General features: G+C 49.5%; 1 protein-coding gene across 2 annotated transcripts in view; it reads right to left on the bottom strand.

The window, feature by feature from the left end:
- ZNF638 (zinc finger protein 638) overlaps positions 1 to 19,456 on the bottom strand; it is an 846,814-nt gene that overhangs the window by 360,495 nt on the left and 466,863 nt on the right. For both annotated transcript variants that reach the window (XM_069632287.1, XM_069632288.1), the window contains one exon: positions 6,541 to 6,582. In XM_069632287.1, the coding sequence (XP_069488388.1) occupies positions 6,541 to 6,582 (42 nt within the window). The remainder of the gene's footprint in view (positions 1 to 6,540; positions 6,583 to 19,456) is intronic.

The following is a 19,456-nucleotide window of genomic DNA, read 5'->3' as shown; positions in this document are numbered from 1 at the left end:
GACATAGAGGAAAGGGGGGCTATGGACTAAGTACATTAGTCACTACAGTGAGTAACTTATTACTCTTAAGTCCCGTACCCTTTCCTCCATACTGTACAGGCGATTACAACCGATTGTAGCCCCAGGGTGGAGAGGAGACCCTCCTTAAGCAAATAGGTTCCTGAGAACCGCCTGTTCAAAAGCCGCGTCAGATCTAGAGCCGGCATCCAAACAGAAATGCTTGCAAAAAGCCGAGGGAGAGGCCCAAGTGGCCGCCCTTCTTATGACTTGACAAGGGACATGGCGCTGGAATGCGATGGCCGTTGCCTTGGCCCCGACTGCGTGGACATGCATGTGGTTGGGAGCAGCTTGTGCTGGCCCTCTTACGCTTCTTTGATGGCAGATACCATCAAGCGGGATATGGAAGCCTCCAAGGCCAGATAGCCTGGCCTTCCTTGAGACGCCGAAAGTGAGAGCGTCCGACTTGCGGAAGCCCTTGGGGTCCTGTCCATGTAGAATTTTGGGGCACGCCCGACATCCAGGCAACAGCACTGTGCTTCGTCCTTGGGATCGAGCAAGAACGTCGGAAGGACCATTTCCTTGTTCAAGTGAAATGCAGATGGAACCTTGGGCAGAAATGCCAGGTGTGTCCGCATGAATACCGTGTCCCTGTGAAAGGTGGTAAATGGTTCAGAGGCAACCAGCGCCTGGATCTCGCTGACAGAGCAGAGGTAAGCCCGACTAGTAAGGCCATCTTGATGGTGACCAGCCCAATGTCCACAGACACCATTGGCTCTAATGGTTTGTGCGCCAGGGCGCCCAAGACCATATTCAGATCCCACACTGGGTGCGGACTCTTGATAGGCGGGTAAAGCCTCGCGAGACAGGTTAGGTTCTTGCCGATAGGATTGGAGGAAAAAATGCCTTCCTCCGAGTTCCTGTAAGCCCCAATGGCTGCAAGGTATGTACGGCAGGTGTCGACCTGTACGCACGGGTGAGCGAGGTGTGCCGAAAAGGAGAGCACGTCGTCCAGATTGCAGGTCAAAGGGTCAACTCCCTTGGAGTCTGCCCAGTGGCAGAACCTGGTCCATTTGCTACTATACTGGTCCCTGGTGGCTTTGCTCCTGGCGCCCTGTACGATCTCCAGTTTGTCCTGTGAAGTCAAGGTGCCGAAGTGTTACCTGCTCAGGTACCACGCCGTGAGGGTGAGCTTCCCTGGCGAAGGGTGGATGATTCTGCCCCCCTGCTGTGCCAGAAGACGTGCTGGGCCTGTCGGGAGTTGCATCGGGGGCACCTCTGAGAGGCTAAGGAGCTTCCCAGAACCATAGTCTGGCCAGCCACCATGGATCAATCAGAATGATGAGGAGTCAATGCGAGTCCTTGATCTTGCAAATTACCCTGTGGATCAGGGGAGTGGGCGGCAAGGCGTAGGCCTTCATGCCGGTCCACTGTAGGTGAAATGCATCGCCCAGCGAGCCGGGGCCCTGGCCTTGCCATGATGCAAACCAGTGGCACTTCTTGTTGTCACAGGTGGCAAAGAGATCCACTTGGGGGTGACCCCACTTGTCGAAGATCTCCTGCATAACTAGGTTGTTTAGCTGCCACTCAATTGTCTGCTCCCAGCCTGCTTAGCCTGTCCACCTCCAGGCTGGATACCCCCGGGAGGTGGACTGCCGAGAGGCACATTTTGTTTTCCAGGGCTCATTCCCACGTGCTGATCGCCAGTCTACACAGAGGGGATCTGGTGCCTCCCTGCTTGTTGACATAGTACATGCTGGTCAAGTTGTCTGTTGGCATGAGGACAACCTTGCCCTTGAGAAGTGGTAGGAATGTGCTGAGTGCTAGCCAGATGGCTAGCAGCTCCAACCAATTGATGTGGTATTCCTGCTCCTGTTGAGTCCAGGTGCCGTGGACCGAGAGTTCATCCAGGGTGGCTCCACAGCCCTCGAGCGAGGAGTCTGGTGATGGCCTGCGGAGAGGGCGGCCTGAAGGGTTTACACATTCGTAGGTTGCAGTCCCTGGACTACCAAGTGAGGTCCGGGTGGAGATATGGAGGAACGGTGGTCCTCTTGGATTGCGAGCTCCACTCCTGACTCCATGAGGCCGCGAAGTGCAGCTGAATCCTTCTCATTAGTCCCGTGTGCAGCACGGCTAACAGGACCGCCGCCACTAGCCACAGGATATGTTGCTACCAACATGCCGAGGTCACCTCTCTGCTGAGGAAGTGGGCAGTGGCCCTCTTGATAACCGAGATCTTGTCTTCTGACGGAAAAGCCTTCTCGGAGCACGTGTCCCAAATTAGTCCCAGGAATGTGAGTCTACGTCGGGAGCAGCTGTGACTTCGAGGATGAGCGAGAAGCCCAGGTCGTGCAGTGTGTTCATAAGGGCATGGGAAGAGTGGTGAATTGCTTGCGAAGATGAAGCCCTGACAAGCTAGTCGTCGAGGTATGGGTAGATGTGGAGGCCCTGCACTCTGAGGAGGGCCGCCACAGCGTTCATGAGTCTGGTAAAGACCCTGGAGGCCGAGCTGAGGCGAAACGGGAGAACTTTGTATTGGAAATGGGAGCCCATGATCCTGAACCATAGGAAGCAACGATGGGGCTGCCAAATCAGGACGTGTAGGTACGCCTCCTTCAGGTCCAGGGAGCACATCCAGTCTGACCCAACCTGTAGGAGTGGAGGTGAGGAGAGGCTGGGATTGGTAGGCGCTACCCAATGGATACTAGAGGATCCAAGGGACCGCAAAATTCTGGTGACAGAAATGTGCATGGAGAGCAAGCCTGCCCCCCACCGAGCAAGCCTGCCCCCCTCCGGAGACATGTGGACCTGAAGGGGCGTGTCATGTCTTTCCCTCGGAGGCGGAGGAGGGGGGACTGGAAAAAGCCCTTTTTGTTTGCGCCGGTTCTAAGGCGGCGAGTGGTCCGGCTGCCTGTATCTGCGTTCCTGGAAGCCGCAGGACACTCCATATGTACGACCCTTTTCTGAGCGTTGCCGAGATTGGGTGCAAGATTTGGGCGTGGTCTTTGTAAGCATGGACAAGGACTTTGCCGTTTGTGAGCTGTTTTTTGTCCAGCTCTTCATCGTAGAGGAGTGGAAGAGGTCGCCCCCCTCGAACAGTAGATCTAGAATGCGCGCCTCGACGTCCGGGTAGAATTTGGTTGCGAGGCTATGCGCCTCATGTCCGTGGCAATGCAGATGGCACGGTACGAGGTATCGATATGTGCCAATGTGGATTCCATGAGGTCATGCACCACAAGCTTGGCCTCCGCTAGCCCCGCCTTAAAGCACGATTGTCATTGGGTGGAGTTCCGGGAGGATGTCCGCAATTTCCTGGTATAACTGTTGGTTGGCGGCAGCCAGCATGGCATCTGCGTTGGCCCGACGGAGGTTTAAGGAGGCGGAGTAGATCTTGCCGTAGGCCTCCAATATCTTCTCCTTGCCTGGCAGCGCCGCCGAGGAGGAGGGGGGGCGGGGGGGTGGAGGACGACAGGCTTGGAGTAAAGTGATGCCGTGGCGATCACCGAGGAGTGTGGCTGAGGAAGGGTCGAGAGAAAGTGTTCCCCCCTCCATCTGCTTGTTCTTGGTGTCCAGGCGTCGGTTGACCGGCTGGACTCAGGGGGGGCTTGAAGCCAACCCTTCTTGGCCAGGGAGACTACATCGGTTTGCAGTGGAATCCCTGTGTTGGCCGATGGCTTTTTGTGAAGACTTCAGCCAGAAACCCCTGTTCGACCGCAGGCTGAGGGAGGCCTAGGTACTCCGCCAGGCCAGCAAGACGTTCATGGAAGGCCCTGGCTGAGGATGGCATGTCCGGATCCTCCTCCTCCTGATCCTGCGGATCCTGCGGATCTGGGGGATCCTGTGGATGAGGGGGAGATGGCACCAGAGGCTGGGGTACAGAGACCGCAGCCGGCAGTAGAGGCTGCAGAGTTGGCTTTGGGGCCGGAGAAGGCAGCTGCACTGGGATCAGGGAGCCCGACTGCGGCGTCTGGTGCCACTAGCATGGCGGGGAGGACTTCCCCCGATTGCGTCCTTGATGAAAACCCCAATCTGAGGAGACCTCATGAGGCTGAGAAATTTATCAAAGAGAACTTACTCACTGTCCAAAGAGGTGGCAGGGGGTACAGGCGGGGTAGCGGAGGACTGCTGGAGCCGCTGCGTGCCCAGTCCGTATGGACGCATGGGATAGTTGCCCTGCATATATGAAGGTTAGACTGTAGGCCACGTACCTGGTTGAGGCCAGTCCCACCTTGACACTTTCTTTGCCGAATTCCTGGAATGGCGTCAGACGGGTGCCTCTTTCTGGCACGGCAGCCACTTTGTCAAGCTGCCTGCCATGTGCCTGCGACGTGTTGCCCAGCCTGCTGGGTCCGGCCTCGGCCAAGACTCTCGGGTGTGGATCACAAGACCTACCCTGCTCCTCGGGTCTCGGCCCAGTAGGTGCGACACCCTCGACCCAGGGGTCGGTAGAGCTACATTTAGGTGCCACCTCGGACATAGTGCCGGTATTAGGGCGTAGCCCCTCGGCTGTAGACCTGGTACAAGAACCTTCCGGTCTCGACACTGCGTCAGGTAGGATCCAGCCTGGCTGGTCTGTTCTTCAGGACAGCGAGTCACACGCCGGACATGATTGCCAACCGTGGTCGGGGCCAAGACAAAGTAGGCAGAGAGCGTGTGGGTCTGAGGTTGGGACTAGCCTGTTGCAGGATGGACACCTGCTGAACCCTGTAGAAGTCGATATGCGCCGGGGAGGAGCGTGACGCCCGAGGACAGAGTACCTGAATGACAGAAAGACAGGAAAGACAAAGAAGAAGTATCCGCGCGTGCAATTACATGGCCAAAGCCAAACCCAGGAGCACTGGTGAATTCAGCCTGTTCCGTCGATGCGGAAAACAGGACTGATGTGTGGCGCCGGAGGGCAGAGTCAGGGCAGCACATGCTCCCTGGGCCACACCTAAATGTAAAAGGGGGAAGAAGGTTTTCTCTGGTGAAAAAGATTCTGTTTCCCATACCATGGAAGGGACGCCAATACAGTATGGAGTAAATGGGACGGGATATAAGAATATGGTTGGAACGCAGAGTCGGCCACTGGACGAAGGAACCGAAGAACTTTAAGGAGGACGCCTGCTGCAACTCCTGGACAGTTGGTTTGCCCAGTGAAGTCCTGCTGCTGTGCCGAAACGCCAAGTTTGCATAGACAGAAGCCCCTGCAAGGACGACTTCTCCCCTCGAGTTGGTGGGAGCAATCAACTCCAAAGTAAGCCACCTGGACATCCATCTCGGAGCTGGTTGAATTTCCAGAGTTGCTGCTGGAAACCATATAGCCAGGGAGAGGAACACCGGGCTGAGTGCATTGCTTTGAAGCATGCCAAGAGCTCTTGGAAGATCCTCCGGACACCCAGTAAGCAGGACTGACCGAGTCTGAGCCCACTCAACAGAGTGCGGGACCCCAGAAGCAAGGAAAGCCCATCTCGACAGCCAGGCACCACAGTGTTGCTATTGAAGGACCATCAAAGTGCATTGCAGAAGTCCCTCAACGTTCTCCCTCTTGTCCCCACGACTGAGGCCCAAGAACAGTGAGACCTGCAGAGCTGCACAGGAACCGGAATCTGCTGCATCTTGTCTTCATCTTTAAAGGTACTGTACCAAATCAGAGAACGTACCTCTTGCTGTAGAGTTGCTTGCACCTTCTACTAATTACAAGTCTAATTAGCTTGTGGCCCAACATTAGATTCTTCTTTACTTCAAAGACTTCTAAAACGTTGTGCAAAGACTTTTCCATTTACCTACCAGAGGTGCTTCATCCCATATAAGACTTTGGCCCATTGACTTTGGCTTAGACTATTGTATTGAAAGACTTTCTGGAGGGGGGATCCAAATGTATTTGCCTGCTTGAGAATATTTGTGGTCTCTTGTATGTTCTAAATCTTTCCTTTGACATCGTACTCCATGACTCTAAATGCAACAGTGATATATTAATGTCCACAGCACCCTAGCAATAGAAGTCACCTGAGGGTGTAGGTAGTGTCTGTGGGCCATCCCAAAAGGGTATCTGATTTAGAGATATTAAGAGTATTTCATGAAGTGTATTTGAGTGTTACTGTTAAATTGCTCCATTCGGAAGAAGGCTTATTCTAACTGATAAATTAATCATTGTTTATTCAAGAAAACTTGAGGGAAAGTTTATTTGAATGCTTGTAAACTGTAAATCCGTAACTCCACTAACGCTCACATTGACCCCTCTTAAGAGAAGCCCGGCTGCTCAACACGCTACCAAAAATGTGCAGTACAAGCTTATACCAAAGGTTTGGTTTTCTATACCTGTAGTCAGTTGTTTGTAGTGTTCCCAGAGGGTACTGCAGACAAACTTTGCCTAACACTAGGCATGAAGTACATTAGCAAATACATCTTAACGTTTAAAAAAAAAAAAAGGTATAGCAACATAAACCCTAGGGAGGTTAATATGAATTACCAGTCTTTTTAATAGCTAAAGCATATGCAAATTATTCACTGCGTTTAGAAACACTTGGAATGGTAAATATAAAACATCCAGTAAACTGTTACCTTTGACTCTTCTGCCTCAATTATGTCAGCAAATATTCGCTCCTAAAGAAAATAGAATATAATTAAAGATTTTTTCCTCAAACCATCCCAAAGGGAAAATAAATAATGCTTGCGTTATTTATGTGGAAAACAATTTCATGCAGGCACCATGATGGCGCAGGATTCACAAAATGAACTCTTGCAGCATTTAATGATCTGTGCCAAATACTAATATGTTTATGGGAATAATTGAAAACTGTATAGTACAAATAAAAATAAGACTTTAATAAATAAAACAAAGCTACTTTCCTGTAACTGAAGTTAATCGGTAGTGGTGGTTATATAGCCGCAGGGCTTTGATTACAACTGCTTGCGCTGGGCATGCCAGAATCCAAATCTTTTAAACGAGTCAGGGAATTTTTCCACAATCCTCTGGGCGAGGTGAATGGAACATCTAAACTAATGGCAAAGTGGGCTTCCAACCAAAAGGTTGACTAGACCTGCATTAAAAAAGGTAGCCGTGAGAGCATATCATCCTGGTTCTACTCAATGGAACAAGGAAGGCTGGTATTTAAGTACAGTTTTCCCCGGTTCCATAAAAAAGACGCAATGTAAAATTTAACACAGCAGCAAAGAAAGCACTTTGGTTTCGACAACACATAGGAACAACGGTAAAAGGTCCAGTTGCAATATAGTATCTAGGTAGTAAAGCACTAATTTCCCACAGATCTCAACATGCACACCGTCCACCTTGTTTTTTACTCAAGTATTTGTACTTGCCAATGGCAGATGCAAATATTCAGAACTGGTAACAGTATGCACAAGGACAGTAATGATCAGAGAAGACCCTAAACACTTAATAAAACTACGCCCATTACCCAGTGGTAGATGTTAGGACAGGTTTTCTAAAGTACAACTAAGGGCTTCATAAAACCATACTTCCGGAACAGAACATAAGCTCCACTCTTATGTTAAGGCTGTACCACCCAAGAATATTGGTAGCATAGACAGAGCAGCTATGCTAATCTTAGGGAGAGGGGGCTGTAGCTTGGTACACAAATTGTAGCATACATATTTATTATATTGGTTATTTCTAAGGCGCTTCAACACTAAAAAGTAAAGGGTTTGTTTAAATACAAGTAGACCAAGAAAAATCTAGTTAAGTACTAGACAATCTCATGTAAGACATCCATTACTCACTAATCATATTTCTGATTATTTTATCTGCTTAGATTCACATGTTGTGCATATACGCTGACATCTAGTGGTAATCACAGGTGTACTGCATTTTTTTGGGAATATCGAAAAGGAACTTTGACCATAGGTGTGGCCAACACTATCCCTAATGTGACATGTAGTGTACCCAACATCCTTTCAAGTGGCAAGGGCCCATTCACATGCAGAGTATTGGGTAAGAATTAGTGTAGTCCAACTGGTGTGGGGCTACACAAGACTTCTCTTGGTTTTCAGTAACAAACCTTTTAATATAGGCCTTGTTAGGAAGAATTCTCAGAAAAGTGCCAATTCCCTTCAAGCTTAGAGACCCCCAGCACTTTTGCTGTACTTTAGGACTTTACATTTTATCCTGGAGAGCGCAAGACCTTTTTTCCCCCACTCATGTATTTTTCTGTGAAATGAACTCTGCTTCTTCTGGTTTTGGAGTCTGAAACTCCATAGACATCCTTTTACATTGTGACACAGCAACTTCAGTGAAGTGGCACAGGGAAGTCTTACAGATTTCCCAAAGGTTTAAATACCTTCTCTTGGTTAAACTACTGTTTCCAAGAGCAGTGAAGTGAAATTGACTAAATATATTTTGTAACTTTTTAGATCCAGCACACATCTTACAATAGGGTGCTGGAAGGGTTACTTAGTATCCCCTTGGTCTAGTTTCTCATGTAACATGTTTATGTTACCCTTTCTACAATTAATGGCTGGTGGCAGTGGTTTACTTTTTTACTACCATTGAGTGTTTCTACTGTGGGCTGCAATTGCAGCTGCAGTAAAACACCAGTGGTGCTATTTGCGAAAGCCTGGAGGAGCTGAAACTACGAAGTGCCACTGATCAGAAGTTTGCCTATTGCTGCCGCCGACCTTCAATTCGGAGTCCCCAGACGTCTTCCCTATTGTACCCACGACTGAGGCCCAGAAAAACAGGATCTGCAGACCTACACAGGAAAAGAAGCCAGCTGGAACCAATTTCTTCAAACCAAAGGTACCGTAGAGAGACTGTGCTTTAACTATCCCTCAACAAAAGTCCCACATTAGATAACTTGTGGGGCTGCGAAAGGGTTAATTAACTTTGCACTGCAGGTATCAAAAAGTACTCACCTGCTTCAGAATGATATGCATTACTTACCGTAATAGCATTTCTGATTATATCTGCTTAGATTCACATGCTGTGCATATGGTCCGACATCCAGTGGTAACCGCGGAGTATTGCATCTCGTCTTTCGGGGATCGAAACGGGACGTCAGCATAGGCGTGTCTGTAACACTATCCCCATCACATCTGGGGTGAGTGCGAAGAACTACCTTATCTCTGTGGACTGTAACAAAGGGGTCAAGAACAGAAAGTGCCTGTAGTTCGCTAACCCTTCTAATAGACGTGATAGCCACTTGGAAGGCCGTCTTACAAGTCCGGTCTTTTAGACTTGCTTCATGCATTGCCACAAAGGGAGCTCCCATGAGCCTGTCAAAAGCACATTTAGGTCCCATCCAGGAGCTGGGTGAGAAATGGGAGGATAAATCCTCTTAACCCCTTCCATAAAGGCCTTAATCACTGATATCTTCGACCACAACACCATGTGGTGTAGTCTGAAAGAGCAGCCAGATGAACCTTTAGGGAATTGAAGACCAACCCAGTGTCTAACAGATGGGTAAGGTACAGCACAATGTGTGTGGGTGAGCAATCTATGGGATTGACGCCCTTGGAATTACACTAGATGACAAAACGTTTCCATTTGCTAGCATAGCATTAACGTGTGTTGGTTTTCTAGCTTCCCAGAGTATGTTATGTTGCATTTATATAGCCCCTTATTTACCATTGGTATGATCTCAAGGCGCTGGTTGGTTGAACGCCCTTGGGAACCGAAGTTCAAGTCAGTAGAGAGAGTCATAAGGTGCGTGTGAGCACCGGATGTGTGCAGCAGGTGTGGCATTCGTGCGATAACTGCTTCTTAGCAGTAGGTGTGGATCAGGAGTATGTCGTCGTTCTGGCAGGTTGTTATCCAGAGTGATTCTGGCTGTGTTAGTCCCGAGGAGAACGCCTAGGCTGGAGGGTGTGTAACCAGCTGTGTTTAGTTAGGATGATGGAGTATGAGGCAAGAGTATGGTATGAGAACAGCCATACCGAATGGTGTCATAGTACCACTGTGTTCTGGTTGAGTGGTGGTGTAAGGAAGAGTAAGCGTGGAGATGAGATATGGTGGTTTATCTTAGGTGCTTGAGAGAGCGCACTCCATTAGTTCCATGCATTCCAACCATTATACCCACTTCACCCGTTTCATCCACACACTTAATTCGTTTCACATATTTCGTCCGTTCAAAGCACATATTTCACCAGTCCGCTCCACACCCTACACCCATTCCACTCATTCATTCTGCACTCTTCCGCTTTATGCACTCCACTCACTTAATCCATTCATCATGCACTATTGGTTCAACTCATGTCACATGTCCCACGCACGCTATCCGTCCCATGTTCTCCATCTGTCATATGCACTACGCCCGTCTCAGGCACTTGAATCGTCTATTCTATTAATTCCATTTATGTCATGCACCCTTACATTTCATGCCATCTGTTTCATGCAGTCTACCAGTTCCGTGTACTCTGTGCACTCATCTGTATCATGTATGCATCTTTCCATCCTCTCCACTTTATTCCTTTCCTCCATTTTATTATTCTCGTCCATTACATCCATTTCATCCATTACATTAATTTCATTCACTTTACTGCATTCTTTCAATTTATTCTTTTTATCCACTTCACTGCTTTGATCCACTTTGCTCATTCTATTCCGTTTGTCCTTTTTAGTTTACATTAGTTTCGATTTCTCACTTGGAGATTGATGCTGGATTGTTATTTATGTTAATTGTTATTTATGATCTGATAGTTTGGGCTAGTCGAATTGCTGTTATCCACTTAACTCCTCTCGTCCACTTTGAACCTTGTGGCCATTACATTTATTTCATCGATTTCATTAATTTCAACCACTTTACTGCTCTCATGTAACTTCATTTTATCCACTTCACTGCTTCGATCTTTTTCTCATTCTATTTTGATTGTCCATTTTAGTTTACTGTAGAGGTTATTAGTTTGATTTCTTGCTCGGATCATGATGCTGGATTGTTAGTTATGATCTAGCATTTTGGGCTAATGTCATGGTGTTGCTGTTATCTAGTTTGAGTTAGGGGTCGGTTTTAGGGGGAAGAGCCATGTTTTCAGTAATTTACGGAAAGACACAAGGTCCTCGGTGAGTTGGATGTGGGGTGGGAGTGCGTTCCACAGAGTGGGGGCCAAGGCTGAGAATGATGATCCATCTAACCTGACTGAGTTTGTCTTTGGTGTGACTAGGAGGCCGGCTGAGCTTGATCTTAGAGTACGTGCAGGGTGATAGGGTTTTAGTTTGTCTCGAAGATATTGAGGTCCGGTTTTATGCAGTGCTCGGTGAGAAATGCATAAGGATTTGAAGGTCACACTTCGGGCAACCGGAAGCCAGTGCAGAGTTTTGAGGGCTGGGGAGATGTGGTCTCTTGGGCCAAGCGCTAGTAGCAGTTTGGCAGCAGTGTTTTGTGCTCTTTGTAGTTTAGTCAGTTGGTATGCGTGCACTCCAAGGTAGAGGGGGTTAGCCTAGTCCAGTCTTGATATAATAATTGATTGGACCACAGAGTCTATTGGGAAAGGGGAAGTATGGAAAGATGTGCCTAAGAGTTTTAAGGTGGTAGTGGCAGGACTGAGATGTTGACTTGGCGCGAGATGGTTAGGTCTGAGTCTAGTGTGCATCCAAGGTTTTCTACTGAATTAGAGGGTGTCAGTGAGTTGCCCAGGGTAGATGGACAGGGTAGTGGGTCCCTTTACAGGCTCCTGTAGCTGAATAAGCATTTTTCTCCTCTTTTGGCATGTCTTTTCAGTGCCTCATTAAGCATTTTCGGTGTCAGCTCAGCAGAGCTGTGTCTTGGTTTATCAGCAAATATCTTGGAGGTTGCCCCATGTTTAGATGTAGGTGCCAATTCAGTGCCTGTTGCATCATTCCCGGTTACAGGAGGGCCACTACCTCTAGAGCTAGGTTTGGCACCGGACATGGGTGCCAATTGCCTTTAGCGCCAGCAGTTGCAGCTTTTACGCACACAGCTTTTTGAACATCGTGCAGTGTCCAAGTGTGCAGTGTGGTGGCCTCTGAAGCTGGGGGCTGGCTTGTTTGGATCCCTGTGTTTTCCTTTGTGTTTGGAGATTGGGGTGGCTCTGTTCAGGATCTGTGTCAACTGCATTCCTGGCAGAGTCAACTCAATATCCTTTTGGGTGTCTGAGGAGGCAAATGTAGTAGCTTCCATGGCATACAATACCAAACTCTGTGGCTTCTGACTTTTTAAAAGTTTCCTTTTTAAACTATGCATGCAGTAGTTGCAAATCCCATCTGCAGCAACATGGGAGTTACACCCCGGGAACATTTCAATTTAGTTTTCTCCACATGGGAAATGCAAAGAATTAGGCGTTATTAAATACGAAAACATCAATTTGAGCTACTACTGCTTTCTCAAAGACGAGATCACAGAGGAGCATTTACCAAGACCTGCAAGTAGTTCGCACAATGCAAAAAATAAAAGCCATCCATGCAGCCTTTAACTGGTGTAGTACAATAACGATTTTATATTAATCCAGCCACTATGACAAAACAGTCCACAAACACCCACAATGATCACACTGCAAATAGAGATCTTGGGTGTATGGCTACGCAGGCTAGCACGGGATAATTAAGATTATGTAAAACTTGTCAAGGCATTAATGGTAAAATGATTCTGTATAGATGTATCTATATTTGGAATGTAGAAGTTAGAACCCAAAAGTGTTCCATGTGTGGTAGCCCAAGCTCCACTGTTGAAGAGCAGCATCGCGAGGGGTTTGAAAAATGAACTTGTCGAACAGCATTCTGGTGGTGAGGCCAAAGCTCAGGACAGGGCCTAAGCAGCCAGGCCAAATACGTCCACGGAGGGCACAGGCTTTCCAGACAGCCTCAGAATGATGAGTGCCACAATCCCAGCTTCATAAGCTCCAAGGCCAATGCCTCTAGCACTAGACTAATACAGATTAATTGTGATGACCTAGAGTGGAGGCTAGCCAAGCTTGGGCAGGAAGTACTGTGCGATAGAGAATATACAAAAGGTGGCTAAGAGGCAAGGACAATGTGTAACGTCGACAGACTGCCAACAAAGGGGCTCTTTTTGTACGTTCCTGCCAATACAGATTTTTTTCTTTGTGCGAGAAGAGATGTAGAGTGTGCTCCGCCCTGTTTGCGGATAAGTACTACTAGTTCCAGTAAATTAGGGTTTTCATTCAGTAAAGACTGAATACCTGGGCAGACCAAGACGGAAGCACTTGGGCGATTCATCAATGGCATCCTGGCCCGGTACCACACCAAGCCCAACAGACCTATTTCACAGATAGCAATGGAATAGAGGCCACCCAACCCCCAGCTCCGAAAACCTAAGGAGAATAGACACACCAATCACATTATACAAACTTCATTTTAATACAGCAGGGAATTTGCCGCACCAACATCCACAACAGACGGTCAAGAAAGCATAGTAGCAACTAATCCCACCCATAGTAATACAAATAAAAATCGAACAAGATTTACCACAACCAGGATTCACACCCCACCTTCAAATCTCTGCATACCCAACTCACCCAAAAATTCACACGACCAACTCTCGCCAAGCAAACCACACGCACTTTACCACACAGCATCAACAGCACACATGGTCTTGCCCCGGTCCAATACGTACAACCTCAGCACACTGTTTACCAAACTTAAGCCGCCGACAGCACACCACCTCTCTCCTACTCCCTCTTCTGACCCCATCCCCGCCCGCCTTCTTGTTTTACAGATTCTGCCAGAGCGCCTGGGGAACAACTCCATTGGCGACGGTGCGCGACATAAATACCTTTAACATTAATCAGACAATTCAGCTATCAAACCTCAAAACACACGACACAAGTCATGTTTGTTTTACTATGCAACTGAACGGGTTGCTTGGTCTTAAAAATTAAAATTACACACAGAAGAGTTCAACTGTGCAGATCTTTGTAGAGAAAAACTGAGGGCATCTTGAGTGATAAATGATTGGTGTACCATAAGGTTGAATTCCTTCCAATTACGTTTTAGTGAATTCCTACCATGTATTCTGGAAGCAGGGTTAACCTAGGCCTCCATCAATGCTATATTTGTTCTATCTAAAGAGCTTGCACTGCAGAGGCAATTAACTTATATTATAATTTAGCATTTATATAGCGCTACGAACCCTCAGGTATCTGAGCGCTGCTTATTAACCACGGTGTGTGGTGCTCATTTATCGACCTCTGAAGGATGTAAGACTGAGTGTGGTCCTGCCGGGATTCAAACCTGCGTCAGCAGGCTCTGCAGGGATGTCAAAGGGAGCACCCCACTCGCTGTGCTATCGGACCGGTTATATATGGGTGGTACTCCCTCTGCTGTTCTGCTATGCCTATTCTGTGGTAGGAGCGCTTGGATTATTTACCCCCTAGCTGGCAAGGAGAGGGGATTTTGGACTGCTAAGCCCATACGGTTACCGCTCTATGCAAGCGTAGCTTCGATTTGAGGCCCTTCGTTTACCTGTTCAGTTAGAGATTGATGTGGCCAATTACTTATCAGTGGTAATCTTGTGTTGAGCTCCCCTTCCCCCGCACAGGGTGTTCCTATTAGATAGGAGGAAAGACTGATACGAGGTCCATGGCATACCTTTTCTACATTAAGAGGGCAGTGCAAGCTGCTGAGCCCTACATTTCTTATCTGTTCAATGTGGGTTTCTACTACCCTTGCTTACACAGATCCACTCAAGAGAAGTGTGGAATGTCAGAAAAGAACAATGAATCAAATTAGACATTCCACTAATTTTATTAAAGATGATCAAGCCTGTCTTTCCTTATTCTATTATGCTTCCATAACTAACCAAGTTAGTACTCGCCAGTAGTTACTGAATGTCTATAAAAAAATAAACGGTCACCTGTCCAACTCTAACTCATCTGACACCATCACTATTTCTAACAACTGAAATAAAGGAGAAGGCCTCCCTTCAAATAAGTTTGACTTCACTTTCAATCACTTCAATAAACGAACTTCATAATCTCTTGTAATCAATCAGTTAAGTGTTGACTATGTTTTTCCTTACGATTGCTACTTCTCCCAATTCCTTGGCTACTTTGCCTCACAATTACTGTTCCCCCTCTGGAATAGCTTAGTAATTCAATTGCCAAAACCTTCCATTCTCAAGTTTCTGTAGCACTTTCCCAACATTTGTTTTCTGTAGAACTTTCCCAACATTTGAATTCTTATCACATTTCTCTTGTATGACTGGCTATAGCTGGTCTTTTGGACCTTCTTGGTCCGATACTCTTAAATATGTTAGTATACCATGTCAAGATACTGGTGTGGGGGGGGGTGCCTGTACTTCCGCTCTCTATATGGTAGAGGAGAGGCACGGAGGACCCGAGCCAAGATTCTCTATTACTGGTAACGTAGTCGAGCAATCAAGGCCTAGCTTCTCAGGAGGTGATGCAGGCTGGTTCTTAAGTACAGTGTAGTCCCCGAACTCCCACAAAGGAATGTCCAAACACTATTACTGAAAACAGTCTTTAAAGGTATGTACACGATCACAATAACACACTTTGTACTCGGAAATCAACAATGATAAATATGGAACAAGTTACTAACCTGTAACTGTTCTCCAGCATGGGTCTGGCATGGATTTGCATGCTCATGAATATTCCCCGTCGTCAGGTATAGAAAAAAAATCAGTATCAGTTTCGTTTCTGATCTGTTTTTCTTAGTAGTAACCAATCACTGGTTTCTGGGTCATACTGCCTCCAGCCAATGACTGCCCTCTCCCTAAGCCCTGCCTCTGGCAGCCATCCTCAGATTTGGTAGCACATAAAGTGGCTGTATGACCAAGTGAAGAGCCGCAGAGGGGTAGGCGGGAGGGTTTGCATGTGAATCCATGCCAGACCCATGCTGGAGAAAAACAGTTACAGTTAAGTAACTTGTTCCTTCTCCGGCATGCGGTCTGGCATGTATTCACATGCTCATGAATAAGAGAATACATAGCAGTACACACATGCACAACCACGGGAGGTGGCAACAGGCTCAACATTAAGCACCTCACCAGGCTCACCTTAAGCGAACAGGTTGCGCAGCACTGCTTGGACGACCCTGGTCTCCTCCCTGGAGTCCCGATCGACGCAGTAGAATCTTGTAAAGGTGTGCGTCGACCTCCATGTCGCAGCCCTGCAGATGTCCAGCAGGGGCACACCAGTCAGGAACGCTGTGGTAGCAGCGATCGCTCTGGTCGAATGGCCTCTCGGACGGCCGGTTTGCCAACCGGTGACAGTGCATGATGGAGCCGGAGAGCCATCTGGAAATGGAAGTCTTTGAGAGATCCTTCCCTTGATTCACAGTCCCAAAGTTCACAAACAGCTGTGATGTCTTCCGAAAACTCTTCGTGCGGTCCACGTAGAACTTCAGCGCTCTAGCTACGTCCAGCGAGTGCAGAGTCCTTTCAGCCGGCGACTAAGGAGACGGGACGAAAACTGGCAACACCAAGGGTTTGTTGAGGTGGAAGTCCGACGGCACTTTGGGCATGAAGGAGGGGTGCGTCCTCAGCACCACCCTTGTGTTGTGAAACGTCAAATATGGCATCTTGCAAGATAGGGCCTGGATCTCTCCCACTCGTCGTGCGGAGGTGATGGTCACGAGAAACGCCGTCTTCAACGGTGCCGAATGCATAGGCTGCAATGGGGGGCCCCCCCATGAGCCTGGTCAGCACCACGATGAGCTCCCACGCCAGGGCAGGGGCCTTCACCGGCGGGAATGATGGGAACAATCCTTTCATAAATTCCTTCACCAGTCAATGAGACCACAAGGACGCCCGTCCCGTAGTTCTGGTGTATCGTGAGATGGCGGCCAGATGCATCTTGATTGAAGCGTGAGCTAGTCCAGCCTTGGCCAATGACAGTAGGTACGGCAATACTTGAGGGGCCGTAATCCACAGAGGGTTAATCTTCTGTGCACGGCACAAGACAGAGACCCTCTTCCATTTATGTCTGTAGCACGAGAGTCGAGGGCGCCCTGGCCTTTGCAAGAACCTCTCTGCAGTCGGCCGGGATGTCATACCCTCCAAACTCTAGTGCTGCAGGAGCCAGGCCTGCAAGTTCAGCGACTACGGGTTGTGGTGAAGAATGGCGCCTCCTTCTCTGGAGAGAAGATCTGCGTCCGTTGGCAGCTTGACTGTTGTGGACGTTGACAAGTCCAGAAGGTCCGGGAACCAGATCTGTCTCGGCCACGCCAGTGCGGCGAGGATCATCCTGCACCGGGACCTCTTGAGCTGGTTAATGAGCCGGAGCAGCAACGGCAGCAGAGGGAACGCATAAAGAAATAGGCCGTCCCAGGGGAACGAGAAAGCATCGCCCATGCTCCTCGGCTGGGGGAACCTGCTGGCGAACCTCCGGCACTTGGAATTCGTCACAAAGAGATCGATGTTGGGGTTCGCCCCATCGTCGGAAGAGTTGATCCACTTGATCCTGGCATAGTTACCACTCGTGGCACAAGCGCAGCTCTCTGCTTAATGAGTCGGCGATTGTGTTTTTTATTCCTGCCAGATGAAGAGGCACCAGAAACATCCCTTGGGCGACGGCCCAATGCCACAGATCCTGGGCTTCCTTGGATGGGTCAGGGGATCTGGTTCCGCCCTGCTTCCGGATGTAGAACATTGTGGTGGTGTTGTCGGTGAGGATCCTCACCACCTTGCCCTTGAGGGACGGAAGAAAAGACCTGAGGGCCCAGAACACTGCGCGGCGCTCCAAGATGTTGATGTGCCGTGACTTCTCCTCCGGGAGCCAAAGGCCTCTCGCGTGAAGATCTCCGGAGTGCACTCCCCAACCTTCCGTCCTCACCGTCACCTGGTGAGCTGGGGTTTGAAAGTCCGTGCCCGCCGACAGATGAGCGGGTACCCCACCACCGGAACGCCTGACGGAAGGTCTCGTAGAGGGATCCTGTCCTTGAAGCTGCCCGTCCACTGGTCCAAGCGGGCATCAAGGAACTCTTGTAAGGGGCGCATCCAAAGCCTGCAAAGGCGCACCAGATAAATGCAGGAGGACATCATCCCAAGGAGGGACTTGATAGATCTTACCCTGGCCATGTCCGTGGCCAGCAGACGCTGCACCTTGCCTAGAATGGTCCTGGTCCTTTCCTCCGACGGCGAGGCCAGCCGTGCCACTGTCGAGCTTGGCTCCCAGAAACAGGGCGACTTGCGACAGAACCAGGTGGGATTTTGGAAAGTTGATGGAGAATCCCAGGTCTGTGAGCAGCTGGACGGTCTTCGCAGTGTGCTCCACGGCGAGCTCCCTTGTCCTTGCCCGGATGAGCCAGTCGTTCAGGTAGGGGTTGACGTGGATCCCCTGTAGGTGCAGCTGCTCCGCCACCAGTGCGAGGCACTTGGTGAACACCCTGGGGGCCTACTTCAATCCGAACGGGAGGGCCTTGAACTGGTAATGCTGCCCTTGGACCACGAACCTGAGGAACTTTTGGTGTCTTTTTAGAATGGGGATGTGGAAGTACGCATCCTCCAAGTCCAACGACGACAGGAAATCGCCCTCCTCCAGCTGTCCAGCACGTGCTGGAGGGTGACCATCTGGAACTTCTGTGCCTTGATGTACTTTCAGTAGTCGCAGGTCCAGGATGGGTCGCCATCCTCCTGTCTTTTTTACGAGAAAGTACCTTGAGTAAACTCCGGAGCCCCGAAGCCTCTTTGGGACGAGCTCGATGGCACCCTTCTTGAGCATCGCCCTTACTTACAACAGTAGTTGAGGGACGTGATTTTCCTTCCTGGCCATGGGTAGAATGCGAGGGCACTTCTGAAATGCCCTTGGGCCAGGGCGTCCAGCACCCAACGGTCGGTGGAGATGGACTCCCACACGCTGACGAACCTCGCCAGCCGGCCTCCCACCAGGGTGCTTCGGCAGGGGCCCGACCCCACGGTCGGTTCAATCTTGTTTGGAGGCCGTCTTGCCTCCTTGACCTCCCCTTCGACAACGGGCACCACCTGACTTGGCTCGTCCCCTGTAGGCTTCCTGGGACGAAGATCTTGCCGCTTGGCAGTACGTGGTGGAGCCACTGCCGGATCCCTTGGAGACACCTTGTCTGCCTCCGGAGCTCCGAAAGGCCGGTCGTCGTTGGAGCACTCCCAGTGCCTGGGCAGTCTCCTTGTCTGTCTTGATGGCCTGAAGGGACTCAACTGCCTTCCCAAACAGGTTGTTCCCGAAGGGCATGTCCAAAACCTTGGTTTGTACGTCCTGGCGGAAATCCGTCGCCTTGAGCCATCCTCGTCGTCTCAGGCAAATGCCGTTGCCCAACTGATGGAAACCGGTGTCGGCGATGTCCGTTGCCACCGTGATGGCGTGGTCCGAAGCTTTCTCACCTTCCTGTAGGATTTCAAGGGCCTCAGCCCTTTTGGCGTCCGGAAGGAAGTCCAACAGCGGGGCGATTGTGAACCACAACTCCGTCGTAGCGGGCTACGATAGCCAGGGCGTTGGCCGCCTTGATAGTCGTCGCTGCGGATGAGATGACCCGTCGTCCCATCGTGTCCAGCTTCCTGCCCTCGTCATCAGGCGGGGAAGTTGATGTCGAGGCCGATGCCCCCCCAGCTTT

Source organism: Ambystoma mexicanum, chromosome 6q, assembly GCF_040938575.1.
Source record: "Ambystoma mexicanum isolate Mex_15411 chromosome 6q, UKY_AmexF1_1, whole genome shotgun sequence".
NCBI classification, from domain to species: Eukaryota; Metazoa; Chordata; class Amphibia; order Caudata; family Ambystomatidae; genus Ambystoma; species Ambystoma mexicanum.
The sequence above is the reverse complement of the archived record's forward strand: the minus strand, read 5'-3'. Positions and strand labels throughout refer to the sequence as shown.